The sequence below is a fragment of the Trachemys scripta genome, chromosome 9 (assembly GCF_013100865.1).
Source record: "Trachemys scripta elegans isolate TJP31775 chromosome 9, CAS_Tse_1.0, whole genome shotgun sequence".
Taxonomy (NCBI): Eukaryota; Metazoa; Chordata; order Testudines; family Emydidae; genus Trachemys; species Trachemys scripta.
In genome coordinates, this window is record NC_048306.1 from 96,092,071 (window position 1) to 96,106,220 (window position 14,150).

At 54.1% G+C, this 14,150-nt stretch overlaps 1 protein-coding gene across 2 annotated transcripts in view; it reads left to right on the forward strand.

Annotated features, from left to right (window-relative positions):
- Positions 1-14,150, forward strand: part of EPHB3 (EPH receptor B3) — a 50,683-nt gene that overhangs the window by 8,429 nt on the left and 28,104 nt on the right. For both annotated transcript variants that reach the window (XM_034781415.1, XM_034781416.1), the window contains exon 2: positions 13,749-13,813. In XM_034781415.1, the coding sequence (XP_034637306.1) occupies positions 13,757-13,813 (57 nt within the window). In that variant the 5' untranslated portion in view covers positions 13,749-13,756. The remainder of the gene's footprint in view (positions 1-13,748; positions 13,814-14,150) is intronic.

Here is a 14,150-nt window from a genome sequence, read left to right on the forward strand (position 1 = left end):
CCCCCCCCCCCCCCCCCCGCCCCCTCCTGATTCTGTGCTTGTTTTAACTTCGGAAGAATCTGACTTTGGAACGGGGGGGAGGGTAGGATATTTGGGTTTAAATAGTTCCAGATGGGTTTGGTGCTTGAGAGCTGGAGGAAGTGAGCAGAGAGCAGCGCGGAGATTCGGGTAACTGCCCCAGGCGGGAGTGGGGAGGGAAGTCTTGGCAGTCTCGGCAGCTCCATCTCGGGGCTGACTGGATGGGATGCAGCTTGGCAGCTGAGCACTGCCTTTCCGAGCCGCTGTGTCTGTGGGCTGAGTGTCTCTGGATCTGCGATAAGTAACTTCTGGCCATTTTTCCCCTCCTCTCCTGGAATGTTTCCAGAAGAATAACCTGCAAAAACGGCACTCGGGGGAGGTATCCCAGCCCGGAAACGGCTGCCACCTCCGGGAGCCAGAGCAAAGGCGGAGATTGTCGTCTGCCTGCTCTCCCGTCACTCGATGGACGGGAGCTTGTTTGGTGGCCCTGAATCACGTGCAGCCCAGAGCCCTGGGCACAGATGCCTGAGCCTCCCAGCATGGGCTCTGCCCCACAGGAAATCCATGGAGCCAGATGTGCAGCATGGAAAAGCAGGGAGTTGCTTGTTTCTGCCGTGTCTGGTCCCATGCAGAGGCAGTGCTGTGGCCCTCTCCCCGGCTGTCGGGGACTTGTGAATGAGGCAGGCTGTATTCTCCTGGTCGCCACAGTGCTGGAAGGCGTGGAGTGGTTTTATTTTGCCTTAAAGTGTGGAAACGAAGATGGGTTTGTGGAGCAGTTTGCTGCCTGTGTGTCCCAGTTAATGGTATTCGTAGCTCAGGCGGGGCTGATGTCACCTGCTCGGCTGAGTTATTCCCATGGCCGGAGAGTGGCCAGAGTGAATGATTCTGCCAGGAGCGTGACTTATAAATCGTTTTCTTGCCTGCTGGCCTGGGAGGTCTCTGCTGCCTGGGGTCAGTCACATTCTCCCAGAGCCCAGATTGGACCCCAGAGTAGGGAAATGGTGAGGAGAGCAGCCCCTTGCAATGGGGCAGGGAGATGTCTGTGGCGTGTTGGAGGCTGTAGGGCTGAGGAGAGGCCCCGGGGGCAAGAAATGGCAGCCGGAGGCTTGGCTGAGACCACTCTGAAACCTGTCAGCTTAGAAGTGTGAGCGAGTCAATGATCAGAGATTTGGGGTGGAGGAGCAAGCCAGTGAACAGAGATGTTAAAGGGCCCCTCCAGAGGAGAGCAGTGGGGGCGCGGCTCTGGGTCTCTCACCTTGGGAAAGGGAGCTGGAGCCAGGGAATATCTGTTCTTCCACCTGAAGCCGCCTCCCTCTGCAGACCCTGGAATTGCACATGCTGCGTTGCACTCCCGAAATCCCCAGGGTATTAATAGAACGGTAATTGCAGTGTTGAGATGGGCTCTGAGCAGCTGGCTCTGGGTTCTCTTCCTCCTTGGTGCCTTCAAACGTGGCTGCCGCTGCCTGAGAAGTTGCTGGGGCCTGGCGCTCTAAGGAGCTGGTGGGGCTGCCCGCTGGGGAGATGGCACCAAATGCTGCAGCTCAGAGCAACCGCAGAAGGGAGTGAATCCCCATCGTATGTGAGACCCTGGGTGGGGGCAGGCTGAGCCCCCTGGGGGGGGGCTCCCTTCCTCCCAGGCACGGTCTGCTGCTTAGCAAGGAACTTCTTGTTTTTGCCTGAAGCTTGGTGCCCAGGGGCTGCGTGTCCAGCACTAGCCGAGAGCTCTGCCTGGCAATGAAATGACGAGGCCCACAAATTGTTAGTCAGCGGCAGCCTGTTGTGATGTGGGGAAGAGTTAGACCCCCCCCGGGGGGAGGGCAGGATGGTGAGCGGGGCAGCCCTGCATTGCTAGCAGGTCAGAGAGCCGCTAGGTTCTGGGCAGCCAAGGCAGCTCCCCTGAAAGCCCGTGACCTGGAGGAAATGAGCACTCCCTGTATCCCCAGCACCAGCACAGTTGGAGCGCTGGCACCTGTCCGACATCACATGCTTCTAGTCTTTCTTGTTCCCATCCGAGAGCGGCTCCCGGGGAGAATCCAGTTGGAAACTTCCCTTCGGGGGTTTAGCGGCGGGCGGGTGAGACACCGGGGACTGAAGAATATGCTCCAGCCCAGAGAAGCTACCTCTGGCCTCCTTCCTCTTTGGCCTGTCGTTCAGTGATTTTTTTTGTCTGGGATTTATATTTGCAAATCACCGAGGGGGTCTGGGTGCGGGGAGTCATGAGCAGTGAGATGTGTTTGCCTGGGGGATGAGGGGAGATGCAGTTGCTGGCTGCTCAGTCACACAACCCCTGCCATCTCCCCCTCCCCGCCCCAGGTTTAGTTGATTGTATTCTGTAGGTTGGGCTAGTTTTCCAGGTGTAGGATTGGGGGGGCAGTGCACCTTCCCCTAAAGCAGCAGGCTTCAGAGAGGGAAAATGGCCTTGCAGTAAAGGAACCAATCCGGGACTCAAGATCTGGGCTCAGTTTCTCGCTCTGCTATAGACACTCTTGGGACACTGAATCTCCTGGTGCCTCAGTTCCCCATCAGGAAACGAAGCAACTTCCTTTGGCTTGGCTGTTTAGGTTGTAAGCTCTTCAGGGCAGAGACTGTCTGTGTCTGTACAATGGGGCCCCGATCTCATTGGGGCCTCTAGGCCCTACCATAATACAAAAATAATGAGTCTGTTATTAAGTGCTCACGGTGCTCTTAACTCTAAGTGGGGCAGGCTCTGCCCACTGCCAGAGGCAAGACACCGGATTGCATGTGCCAGTGTCTGGCTCAGCAGATCTGATCTTCTTTGATGATGTTCCAAACATCCTTGGCACAAAGGGCCACAGCTGTGACACCGGCCCTGGTTTCCTTTTGCTCCCCATGGATAGCTGGCTCTGAACTGAAGGGGTGGTGTGCCCTGTACCTCTGCAGCCATGTATGCGAGCGTCAACCCAGCCAGAGTGGGGGAGAAGGCAGGGTGGGAAGCTCTTTGGGCCATGGTGTTCTCTGTTTCCCTCTGCGCCCATCTCTGGAAGCGAAACCCAGATACCCGTAGGTTGGAAAGTGTCAGCAACGGGAACTTGTCATGTACGCCGGTGAGAGAGACAAGAGGGAGCCGCACTGGGCAGATTCCCCAAGGGGGTCCAGGGGCCAGGACCTAGAGGGCTGAGCGATCCGAAGTCAAGGTGCGGGGAGGTATTGGGCACTTGCGGAGGATTGGAGTTCAGGGCTCCCTAGTCCTGGTGTGTATCTGCAGCCGCAATGATTCCCGGCTCCTGCAGGGGGAGCTGCCACACAGCATCTGTATAGATCAAAGGCAGCCAGCGAATGTTTCCGGCCTTTGCAATCCTGCGGAGGGCTGTGTCCTGTGCTCAGGGGTCACAGCCTCTCTTGGGCCTGGAATAGCTTTTGCGCTGACAGTTCTGATCTCCTGGGGCGTGTGGGGAAGGAGCAGAGAGGGCCTCCCCTGTTAAAAATACTTGGGGGTGTGTAAGCAGCCTGTCTGTGGCTACTGCTAGTGCCCCGGCATTGCTAATTCCAGCCTGGGAGTCTAGCACCAAACCACGTTTGCTCTCTCCTCTCCCCACTCACTGCACACACGCCCCAGCTGCTGTCTCCCTCTGCTCTCCTGTCCCCCAGCCTGTCAGCCTCTCCCTTCCTGCCCCTTCCCTCACATGGAAAACCCTGTGGCTCGCCACCAAACCCTTCCCGGGAAATTCACCGTGAAGGGGTGAGAGTTCCCCAGCGCTGGAGCATGCGGCGGGGAGGGGAGCAAGCAGAGCTCCTTGCAGCCTGGTGAGGCATGGGATTTCCGGCGGTGGGGCCAGATTCTGGAACAGGGAGGAGGTTGATGGGATCTGCTTTGTCTGGAGGGTGTGACACTCTCACAGGTCCTAGCGGTGCTCCCTGCTGGCCACCCACTAAGGCAGCAGTGAGGGGAGTCCGAGTCTGTGCTCCAGATCCCTGGGGGCGCATGAAATCTGCTAGCGCCTCAGAGGCTGCAGCACTGGGGCATCCCGTGGCCTGTCTGGCATGGGGCTCTTTGGCTCATCCGCCCTATGTCCCCAGATACCCCCGTTACTTAAACACACCCCGCTCTAGAACCCCCCGCCTCCCAAGGTGGGAAGCTTCTGGTTACAGCTGAACTCTCAGGGGCCCGCAGTAGTTGTAAAGCAGTCAGCACCACACTCATATGCTTTGCGCAGAGATTAGCTCCTTGAAGCTCTTTTATACTTAATCGTACGAAGCACAGGAGAGTGTACCTCATGCAAAACAAACATTAAATGCATGTCTCTGCCTCCGTTTCCTCACCACTCGAGGGCATTCTTTGGGCTGGGGTCTGAGTCCCTTGGTTTGTCCAGAGTCCTTGGGCCATCTGGGCTCAGGAAAGCAGGCAGGGCCCCTACCTCCTGGGCTGCGACACGCTGGATGACCTCTCCCTCCTACAAGTCCTTTGCCCAGCTTCTGTGACCTTGCTGTGTCTTGCCCCGTGCTTCCTTCTCCTATCTCACTCCTGTTCCTGTGTGTTTCTTTATTTAAACCACTCTGTCACTTGTTTTACCCCTGGTAAGTTTCCGCTTCTCCTGCCTTCCCCTCTCCCTTCAAAAGGGTAGAGCTAGACTGGATTTCCAAGGCTTGAGCTGCTTTCTAGCATAACCTTTGTGAGGGCTAATTGTTACCCTGAAGTATTTCCCATCGCTCCTGTCTGGTGCATACCTGCTCCAAGACCTGTTGGTAGTGGTGGACTCGCAGTACAGCAGCTTTTCATAACACGACTTCACACTATCAACCAGAATGTATAAGTTGTGGAACTATCACCCTGGTTCATCACAGGTGTCCCTTGCCAGTGACTAGGGCTGCGTGAGATGTGGGCGCTTCTCTGGATGGGATTCGGGGTGTTGTGAATTCCCTAGCAGAAGCTTGCCCTGGGATAGTCCCCAGCAGCTGGTCAGCATTTCCCTGCCTGGGTTGAAGGCTCCTCTCAGAGGATTGGGGTGGGGTGAGGGGATCTAGGATTGGTTTGGACATTGGGGTCTGGGAAGTGTGTGGAAGAGTCTCCCTACAGGGTCTGCCCTGATACACAACACCATGTGTGGCTTTGCTTTTGTGTATGTGAAATGCGTGTCAGCGGGAAAAGTGCAACCTCAGGTTCTCTCCCACAGGCAGCCCTTTGTTTCCAGAGAAAGGGCCTCACTCCAAAGTCCTTTGTGCTGCAGTTTAGAACGGGGCTGGGATTAATTGTACCAATAGGTGCCTGAATGGGAAGCGCACAAGGCCACTCATTCCTGCTATAATTATCTCAAAGCTGGGGAGGGAACTAAAATGTGCAGGAGATGCCCCCTTTGGTGGCAGCAGCACCGGCAGGTCATCGCCTGTTCTGCTCCTATATGCCGCCAATAAGCCACAACCCAATATTAGCAAGCTTCTGCCATCCACAGGCCCATAGAATCACCCCCTTCTTTTCAGAGACCTCTCTATGTGGCTGCAGGAGAGGGGAGGTGACCAAGCCCCAGAGCCAGGCATCCCCTCCCAGCAAACACTGCGGTGTGCATACTGTTTCCTCTTCCAAAGGAGCTGTGGATAGGATGAGGACTCATGAATAGCCCCACCCACTCATTGTCTAGCATCGGCACTGTTGTGTTGGCCACGGCCCCATTCCTGCCCTCCGGAGTGAGGCTCACCTCTGGTACGGACCCAAATGTTGGGTGCGCGTCAAAGATCCCTGGCTTCTGCACTCTCTCTCAGTGGGTTGCAGAATGAGCCCGGCCCCTCTGTTTGACGCCGTGGCCTGGGTAACCCATGAACTTTTTTCTGGGATGTTTCTAAGGAGCTCTTCACTCGAATCTGAGCCCTTCTTTTTTCCCAATGGGGTAGGTATAGCCGAGAGGCCAAAGTCCTACATCATGGTAGCTGGCAGTGTCGCAAGTTCAAAGCCAAGAAAGCATAAGGTTTTGTACCCACTGGATCAGATTCTTGGACTCTTTCTGAGGTGCTGACTGAAAAGAACGCATAAGAACCTAAGGACGGCCATACTGGGTTAGACCAATGGTCCATCTAGCCCAGTATCCGGTCTTCCAGTGGTGGCCAGTGCCAGATGCTTTTGAGGGAATGAACAGGTCAGGGCAATTTATTGAGTAATCCATTCCCTGTTGCCTGTCCCACCTTCTGGCACTCAGAGGTTTAGGGACACCGAGAGCATGGGATTGCGTCCCGGACCATCCTGGCTAATAGCCGTTGATGGACCTGTCCTCTGAACTTATCCAATTCTCTTTTGCCCCCCTTTGGTTCAATAAGTGCCCAGAATTACTGTGAGACGTGGTCTCCCCAGTTTTGCATATGAGCACTGGAGCAGATACTGAGAGGAAATCCTGACCCTAATCCTGGTCCGTAGCAAAACTCAGACTGTAATGGGGCGTCCAAGCCTTAAGTACTGAAAAGTTTCTACTCCTGTTGCTGCTTCATAGTGCTCCGCCATCAACATCAGCCTCGACCACCTATTCTTCCTCTTCTCCTAAGACACTCTTCATGCTGTCTTCCACTCGCAGATGACTTTCCATGTGGCGTGGATCTGTAAAGCTACCACCCGCTCCTTCAAATCCTTCCTCAAAATACCCCTCTGCCACAATGCCCACAAAAAGTCGCCAGCTAACCATGAATAAGCAGAGGGGTGGTGAGGTTAATTGCTTATTGTCTACCCGCCGCCTCTTCCGTATTGCTTGTCTTCAATTGTGCGCTTGGGCAGGGCAGGCGATGACTGTGCCTGTTATGTTTGGACAGCAGCTGGCACATCGCGCTTGCTATCCTAATTCTTTGCATCAGAAAGGGAAAGGGGCGGGTGGTTTGTATCCAATTTTGGATTTGTAAAGACTTCGAGTTAATGAAGAAAACAAGGTGGCGCGGTAGCGTTCAGGACAGCGTCCTGCTGCGAACTGCCTCTACAGCTAAGGTACAGCGAGTCCCAGAACCGTTTTGAGCATGGCCCTCGCATACAACCAATCTCTGAGACAAGGTTACAGAAGGCCTGGAACGCCCAAGTGGCCCCACCTCCTCAGGCCTGGGAGCTGCCTTCTGCCCTTTGTTTACAGCCCTTTCCTTGGTTCGGAGCTCACTGTTAACTGACTATGTCTCGTTTTTCTGCCTGGTGTTTGGCCTTGGCTGCGGGCTTGCGCTGTTGCCCTCGGTTTCTCAGCTAAGATGGTGGATCCGGAATAGTGAGGATTTGGGCCGCCTGTCTCCTGTCAGAGTGACATGTCTGTTGTAGATCAACATGTGCATTGCCAGCGCTGCCTTGGAGAAGGACATTTCCTGGGTGTGCCAGCTTTGTCCCACGGGGGCCTGTACTGCCTGGCAAAGCAGGCCCCCCTGTCTGCAGGAGGCTTTGAATGCTTCGTAGCCTGTCAGGGTCCATGATATTGCTTCCCACCACGTGTCTCAGCAAGGCACAGGACTCGACTGCCCTTAGTGTGGAAACTGCAGGAACACGATGTCTGGGAGGGAGGCTCCTCCCAAAGGCCAGCATACCACCTACTGGGGGGGCGGAGATGGAGGGAATACTCCAAGTGCCATGGGTGGAATTTCCTTAGGCATCATCAGCACAAGTGAGGACTGTAGCAAGGGAGTCTTTGGCTCTGTGGGATGCGTGGCACGGGTGCTAAGGGTCTGGGCCGCGCAGCGCCCGTTGTCTGTGTGCATTTCCACTGTCTTCCACAGATGCCGTCGGGGCGCTGTGTCCCGTGCTAAGAATCTATAGATTCTGCTTTAGCTGTAATCTCTGGAGTGGGGAAACGCCCAGTGGCTTTCTGTGCTGAGCTGTCCTGGGCATCCCTTATCCACTCGTGCGAATGTCTGCGTCGCTCGGAGACTCGGGTCTGTTCACCTTCAGGTGTCCTCTGGCTCCTTCTTGATGGAATGGCAGGCTGATTCTAGGCTCCTCAAATCCGAGTTCTCTCCCAAATCTGTCGCTTTCAGCCACTGGGCTCCCTAACCTTTATCTCTTTTCCCCATCCTGGTGCACCCAGTACTGGCACCTGGAGAGTGTCTGCATCGGCCCCTCTGGCCCTTCTCAACAGCCTTCCTGAGCCAGTCCCCATTACAGCCCTTTCCTCTTCCCCCTCTGGGGTCAGCCACTCTCTCATTCCTTTGGACACACAGTGGAGTTGCTTCAGATCACTGGGACCTGGAGGTGGGAGAGCAGAGCTAGGAAATCCATTCCCACTTCAGGTCGTTTCCTCCTCCCTTCTCAGACCCCTTGCATGAGAAACTGCTCAAGGAAGGGCTTTCCAACTGAGCCATAGAAATACCCAGTTCGCTCTGGGGGGAGTGTGGATTTTATTCTGAGTATTTCCTAATCCCAAAAGAGGCTCTTGCCCCATCCCGCTAGAGACCCAGGGTTCTACGTGGAAGCTCAAGTCTTGTATGATTCCACTGGAAGCGATAATTCCTTCTCTCTGAGCCCTCGGGCCTGGCCCGGAGCTCTCCGCCTTGCTGATGCATGCCGTACTCCCCTGTCACATCTTCCTGCGCGAGTTCAAATGGCAACATTCAGACTTGGCAAAGACCAATCCCTGTCAATGCAGAGTACTTGTTTGGCTTCACTACAGCCACTTGGGTCTCCATGAAATGTTTAACGGCAGTGGCTGCATATCTCAGGCATCATGGAACACAAGTGTGCCCATATTTGGACAACTGGCTCATCAGGACTCTGTCCTGGGCTCTGTCCTTTCAAAGGGTGTATATCCCTGCGTGCAACTTGTTCCCCCTGCAGAGATCTGGGACTCCAAACAAACTGGCTAGGGCTGACTTTTATAGAAGGTCGAGACACCAGAGAAATTAATTAACCCTCTCCCCCTCCCCCACAACAATGAGTAAATAACATTATTTTGGGGTCTGTTCAAAAGCATCTGGCAATCCGGATTTGGCCTGCGGTCTGCCTATTGATTACCCCTGCCCTAAATAGTTTGGGATGCTCTGCTTTGGTTGTCAGCGCCATCCTATTACCTTGATCTCTCTCTCCTAGCCCCCTCGCTGTGGGATGGCTCATGTTCAGGTGGTTCTCCCATCCGGAGTTCTGCAGGAAACCTGGCAAATCCAGGATGTTATAAATACGCTGGAATTTTAAGGCAATTTGACTCTGCAGCCTGGAGTGACTAAGGCATGGGGGGAGAAGCACTGTTGTCTTGAGGCCGTGTGTGTGTGGGAGCAGGGATACTAAACCAGGTCTTCACTGCGAGGGGCAAGGTAGGACATCACCAGAATCCAGACTAGCACTGGTGGCCTCTAAGGGGAACCGTGAGAATCAGTTTTATGGGGTGTGGCACAGTCACTTCTATAGCCTCTGCCAAATGTTCTCTCTGATTTAAGGGCCACTGGTGATTTCTGATGCTTTCTCCTGGGCCATGCTCAAGACCTCTCTGCCGTTTCCTGCAGAGGGACTCTTATCTCAGGAGAGCGAAGCTGGGAAGAGCCCAGATCTAATAGCCATTGCCTGGGCTGGCCAGATCTGGAGCATGGCTCTTCTGGTTTTGGCAGTGGAGCCTCCACTCTTTCCCTTGATGTTTCAACACCAGGGTCAGGTTCTACATCTGGATCCAGACTCCCTTGGCCTAATAGCAAGGGTGGTTTAAATGCTGTTTATTCACAGTGCTTCATCTGGTGTCTAGGCCTCGCTGATCCTTGTAAGTTGCTTCCACAAGGCTGAAATGTGGCCTCTTGTTTCATGGTTAGATTCCCTCTACAAACCAGGTCAATTTAGGTTAAGGAATCCCTGCTGCGGGAGGATGGGGGTGCGCACGCACACTGCATCAGTGAAGGGGACCTACAGGAGCTGTTAGAGAATTAAAAATTGGGACAGTTGTTCCAGTTCATGCTGGGGGAGTCGCATCCCACAGACTCAGAAGCCCAAGAGGCTTCACACATAGCCCTGAGCTTTGAGTAACACGATTCTCTGTGCTGGTCACAAGCAAAGCAGCGTTGTTCCTTACCTTCCAGTGCAGGGGCAGTGTATGTCTCAGTGCATCTGTCCCACAGAGTTCTCTTGCTACAGAAGAACGTGAGCAGTGTCCTCCTTTCCGCCATTCACTTGGCTGGGAAAAGGAACTCCCTGGCGAACAGCTGGAGTGACAAGCACCAAGGATGGGGGTGAAGCATCAATCGCATTGTCTGTCTTGAAATGGAATTACCTCTCCAGAGAATGTCAAATGCCTGGTGTTTGGCATAAAAGCAGCAGTTCCTGCCCAGATGGGGATTCCTAAACAGATTGATTCCTCTGTCTCTCTCTGGCAAAATCTATGGGGAAGACCAGCCCAGCCCAGACTGTTATAGTGGAGAGGGCTGTCAGAGCTCTTGAGATCAGTCTGGGATCCTGGTACCAGAGCTCACCGGCTCTACCAGGGCTGTGGTATTAATAGCATCTCCTGTAATCACCATCCTCTCCTTGGTTAGTCTCCAAGACTGGGATTCTGCTGCGGCAAGTCATGAAGAGGAAGATTATTGACCATTGAATGGAGTTTCCCATAACGATGTGCATTAGCAGGGCCTCCTTCCTTCCTCATTCGTTGTACCGGTCTTTTGAGGTTCTCTTGCGGGTGACTGACATGTGCATCTCTTAGGCTCCGAGCCCTTGAGAAGCCTCTGAGGGAAGAATTCCAGTTACTGCTCAGTAACCTTCCTTTCCCTACTGGCCAGCACTGGGGCATCTGATAGTCCTCTCACTTCCTCTTCTAAAGGGTCCCCAGTTGGGGCCATTTCTGCTGGCCTGGGGTAGATTGCTTGTATCCCATTGGCAGAATAGTGGTGAGTATTCTAGCATCGTTGACTGTGCTGCTGGGATACAGGGACGTGAGCCGTGAAGGAGGCTATGGGGATGCGCTAGTGAATGCTTGGGATGGCGAGCTACTTGCCCACACCCTGAGAGTGGCCCGGTGGCCTCTGTATCCAGACTACGGTACAGCAGGGAAAGCCGTTTTCGAGTACAGCTTCTGTAAGAGGCAGATGCCTCACGGACGGGGAAGGCTCCGTGCCAGTTGGGAGAGGCAGAAGGATCAGAAAGTCTCGTGCCTGGGCCGCGGGATGTGGCACTTCCCACAGCCAGGGAGGGAGAAATGCCCTCGCTAGAGTGATGCCCCAAGAGATGCCAGATGCCTGTTCTCAGGCTGCGCCAACGAGCTTTGACTCCCTGCGTACAAAGGGTGTTTGGATAGCACTGCACGTGCTGAGCGCTCGCAAGGGAGGTCCTGCTCTAGAGCTCGCGGATGAGACCACACGCAAGGGAGTGGGATGGCCTGGGGATTGAGCGGTGGTGCTGGGTTCCCAGCTGCTCAGTGTCGCCATGTTTGAGGGAGTGGCACTGGGGGATTGGGATTTGTAGGCCTCCTGGAAAGTGTGTGTGTGTATAACGATGCTGGTTCTGGCGGGACCCAACTGAGAAAGTCAATTCAGGACAAATTTCTTAAAGCAGGGCAGTTACAGCTCAATGCTGGGGTTTCTATGCACACCAAGGCAAACCAAACCGAGAAGACTTTGGTTTTACCCCACTGGCTAACCACAAGTCAGACAAGCAATTCCCTTAGACACTCCAGTTTCCTAGTATCCCCACCAGTGCCACTCGTTATGGGGACGAATGGTTATGAAAACCAATACCCCAGTAAAAGAAAAAAGGTTCTCTCGATCCCAAAGGACCAAGCCCCAGACCAATATACAAATCAGATCTTACCCACAAATCACGCTGTTGCCAATCCTTTAGAATCTAAAATCTAAAGGTTTATTCATAAAAGGAAAAAGATAGAGATGAGAGCTAGAATTGGTTAAATGGAATCAATTACATATAGTAATGGCAAAGTTCTTGGTTCAGGCTTGTAGCAGTGATGGAATAAGCTGCAGGTTCAAATCAAGTCTCTGGAATACATCCCCCGCTGGGATGGGTCCTCAGTCCTTTGTTTAGAGCTTCAGTTTGTAGCAAAGTCCCTCCAGAGGTAAGATGCAGGATTGAAGACAAGATGGAGATGAGGTATCAGCCTTTTATAGTCTTTTCCAGGTGTAAGAGCACCTCTTTGTTCTTACTGTGGAAAATTACAGCAAAATGGCGTTTGGAGTCACATGGGCCAGTCCCTGCATACTTTGCTGAGTCACAAGGTGTATCTGCCTTCTCTCAATGGGTCCATTGTATAGCTGATGGTCCTTAATGGGCCATCAAGCAGGCTAGGCAGAACTGACACCAACTTGTCTGGGGTGTCACCCAGAAGCACAGCCTAAATTTCAAATACAGACAGTATAGAGCCAATATTCATAACTTCAACTACAAAAATGATACACACATATAGACAGCATAATCATAACCAGTAAACCATAACCTCTCCATAGACCCCTTACACAACAACCTTTATACAATATTTGCTGCAAATATATAACAGTGGTCGCAACAGTGATCTATACAGTTACAGATTATGTCAATAATATCATAGTGTGTTAGACGTGAGTTGGAGGTGGGGGGCGGGGGATGGCCTATAGGGAGGGCACAAAGTGGGGAGGAGAGAAGGGGGAATTAAAGGGAATGGGGACATGTGAACTGGATGGAGGAAAGACTCTTCTCTCTTCCTGTTGGCCGGGGCTATGCCCTGAAGGGAGGCTCCCTGAGAGGGGCAGTGAGTGGTGTGCCAACTGTGGGGGCAGTCTGAGGCGGAGGCTGTCTGTGGGAAGGGTTTGGTGGGGACACAGACCCACTTGGGGTTCAGAAGGGGCGTTTCTTTGCCCTGCAATGGCATTTTGACCTGAATCTGCTTTGTGCCTTTGGGAAAGGCCTTGGGTTTGGGGAGCTTGTGCTGGGTAACGGGGCGGGAGCTCGGCTGTGTTGGTTATGAGCGAAGACCCGTTTCGCTAGGCAGTGCAGGCGCTCGGCGTGGGAGTGAGGTTGTCTGCTGGTCTTGGTGGGGGGGGTTGTGTGCCTCCAGGCCTCTGACACCCCCTTCAAAGAATTGCTAGGGGTCACGGCTGGGGTTAAGACCAGGATTGAGACAGTTTGCTGCTAGCCAAGACTCTCCCACTGTAGCGTGCTCAGGTTCGGTAGGGCTGCCCGGCCTAGCCTGGGATTAGCTGCAGCTGGCTGCAATTCCAGCTCTCCTCAGACTGGCTTCTCGCTCCCCCCCACGGCTGGGGCTGGGGCTGGGGCTCTAGGGGGAATGCTGACGGGGAGGTTTGGCTTGTAATCCGCTCCTGGAATGTCGGCCAGACGGTCAAATTCTTCTCACCTCTTGTGAAATGAGTGATGTGGGGCAGCTTGAGAGAGCAGCCTGCCGTCCCTCCCCTGCTGGAGAAACCTGCCTGGCCTGCACCGCCCTGTCATGGGAACAGGCGCTTTCAGCCTGAGCCTCAGCAAAGACACTAGTGCCGGGGGGAGGGGAAGGGGGCTGTTTCCCTGCTGGCAGACCCTCGCAGCCAAGGAGGTGTTGGGGGGCGGAGGTTGTGTGGGTGCCCGACAAGCGGGGCTCAGCATACAGGTTGCTGAAAGGAAGATGGCTGCTCTTGCTTGCTGTCCACATTCCCCTTCCTTCTGTTTCTTTGGTGGCTCTGCTCCCTTAGCAATTCTCCTGATGGGGTCTTTCCTCTCCCCTTGACTGGAGGAAATCCGGAGTCCATCTCACTCTGCCCCTCTCCCTCCCGCCCCCCAAGCTGCATTGCTCTGCGTTGCCTGCAAACGTTTTGAAAGATTTCCCTCCTGTTTCTTTCCCAAACCCTGACCTTGTCTCTCAATTCCATTTTTCCTTCAGAAACCCTGATGGATACGAAGTGGGTGACATCCGAGTTGGCATGGACGGCTCATCCAGAGACCGGGGTAAGACTCGGGTCCTCCTCTAGGCGCCTGCACAGGGCTCTGGATTCCAGGTTGAGCTGCAAGTCTTATCCGTTCCGAACTGGGACCCTTCACGAGACAAGAGCACCCTTTGGGTTCCCTCCTGTGCCCTTTGGGAGCCTTGTGAAATCACCCCCGTTCCCCAGACCAGCTCATAGCTCTCTTTGATGCCGACTCCTTCGTTACTATGGGAGTCGCAAGTGCACGGCACTACACAGAGAAGAGTGAAGTTCTCACAGGCTTCAGCATGACAGGGGGAGTAGCGCCAGGAGGGAGCAGGGCAGGGACGGACCATATGGGTACCTCGGTTCGTACTGGC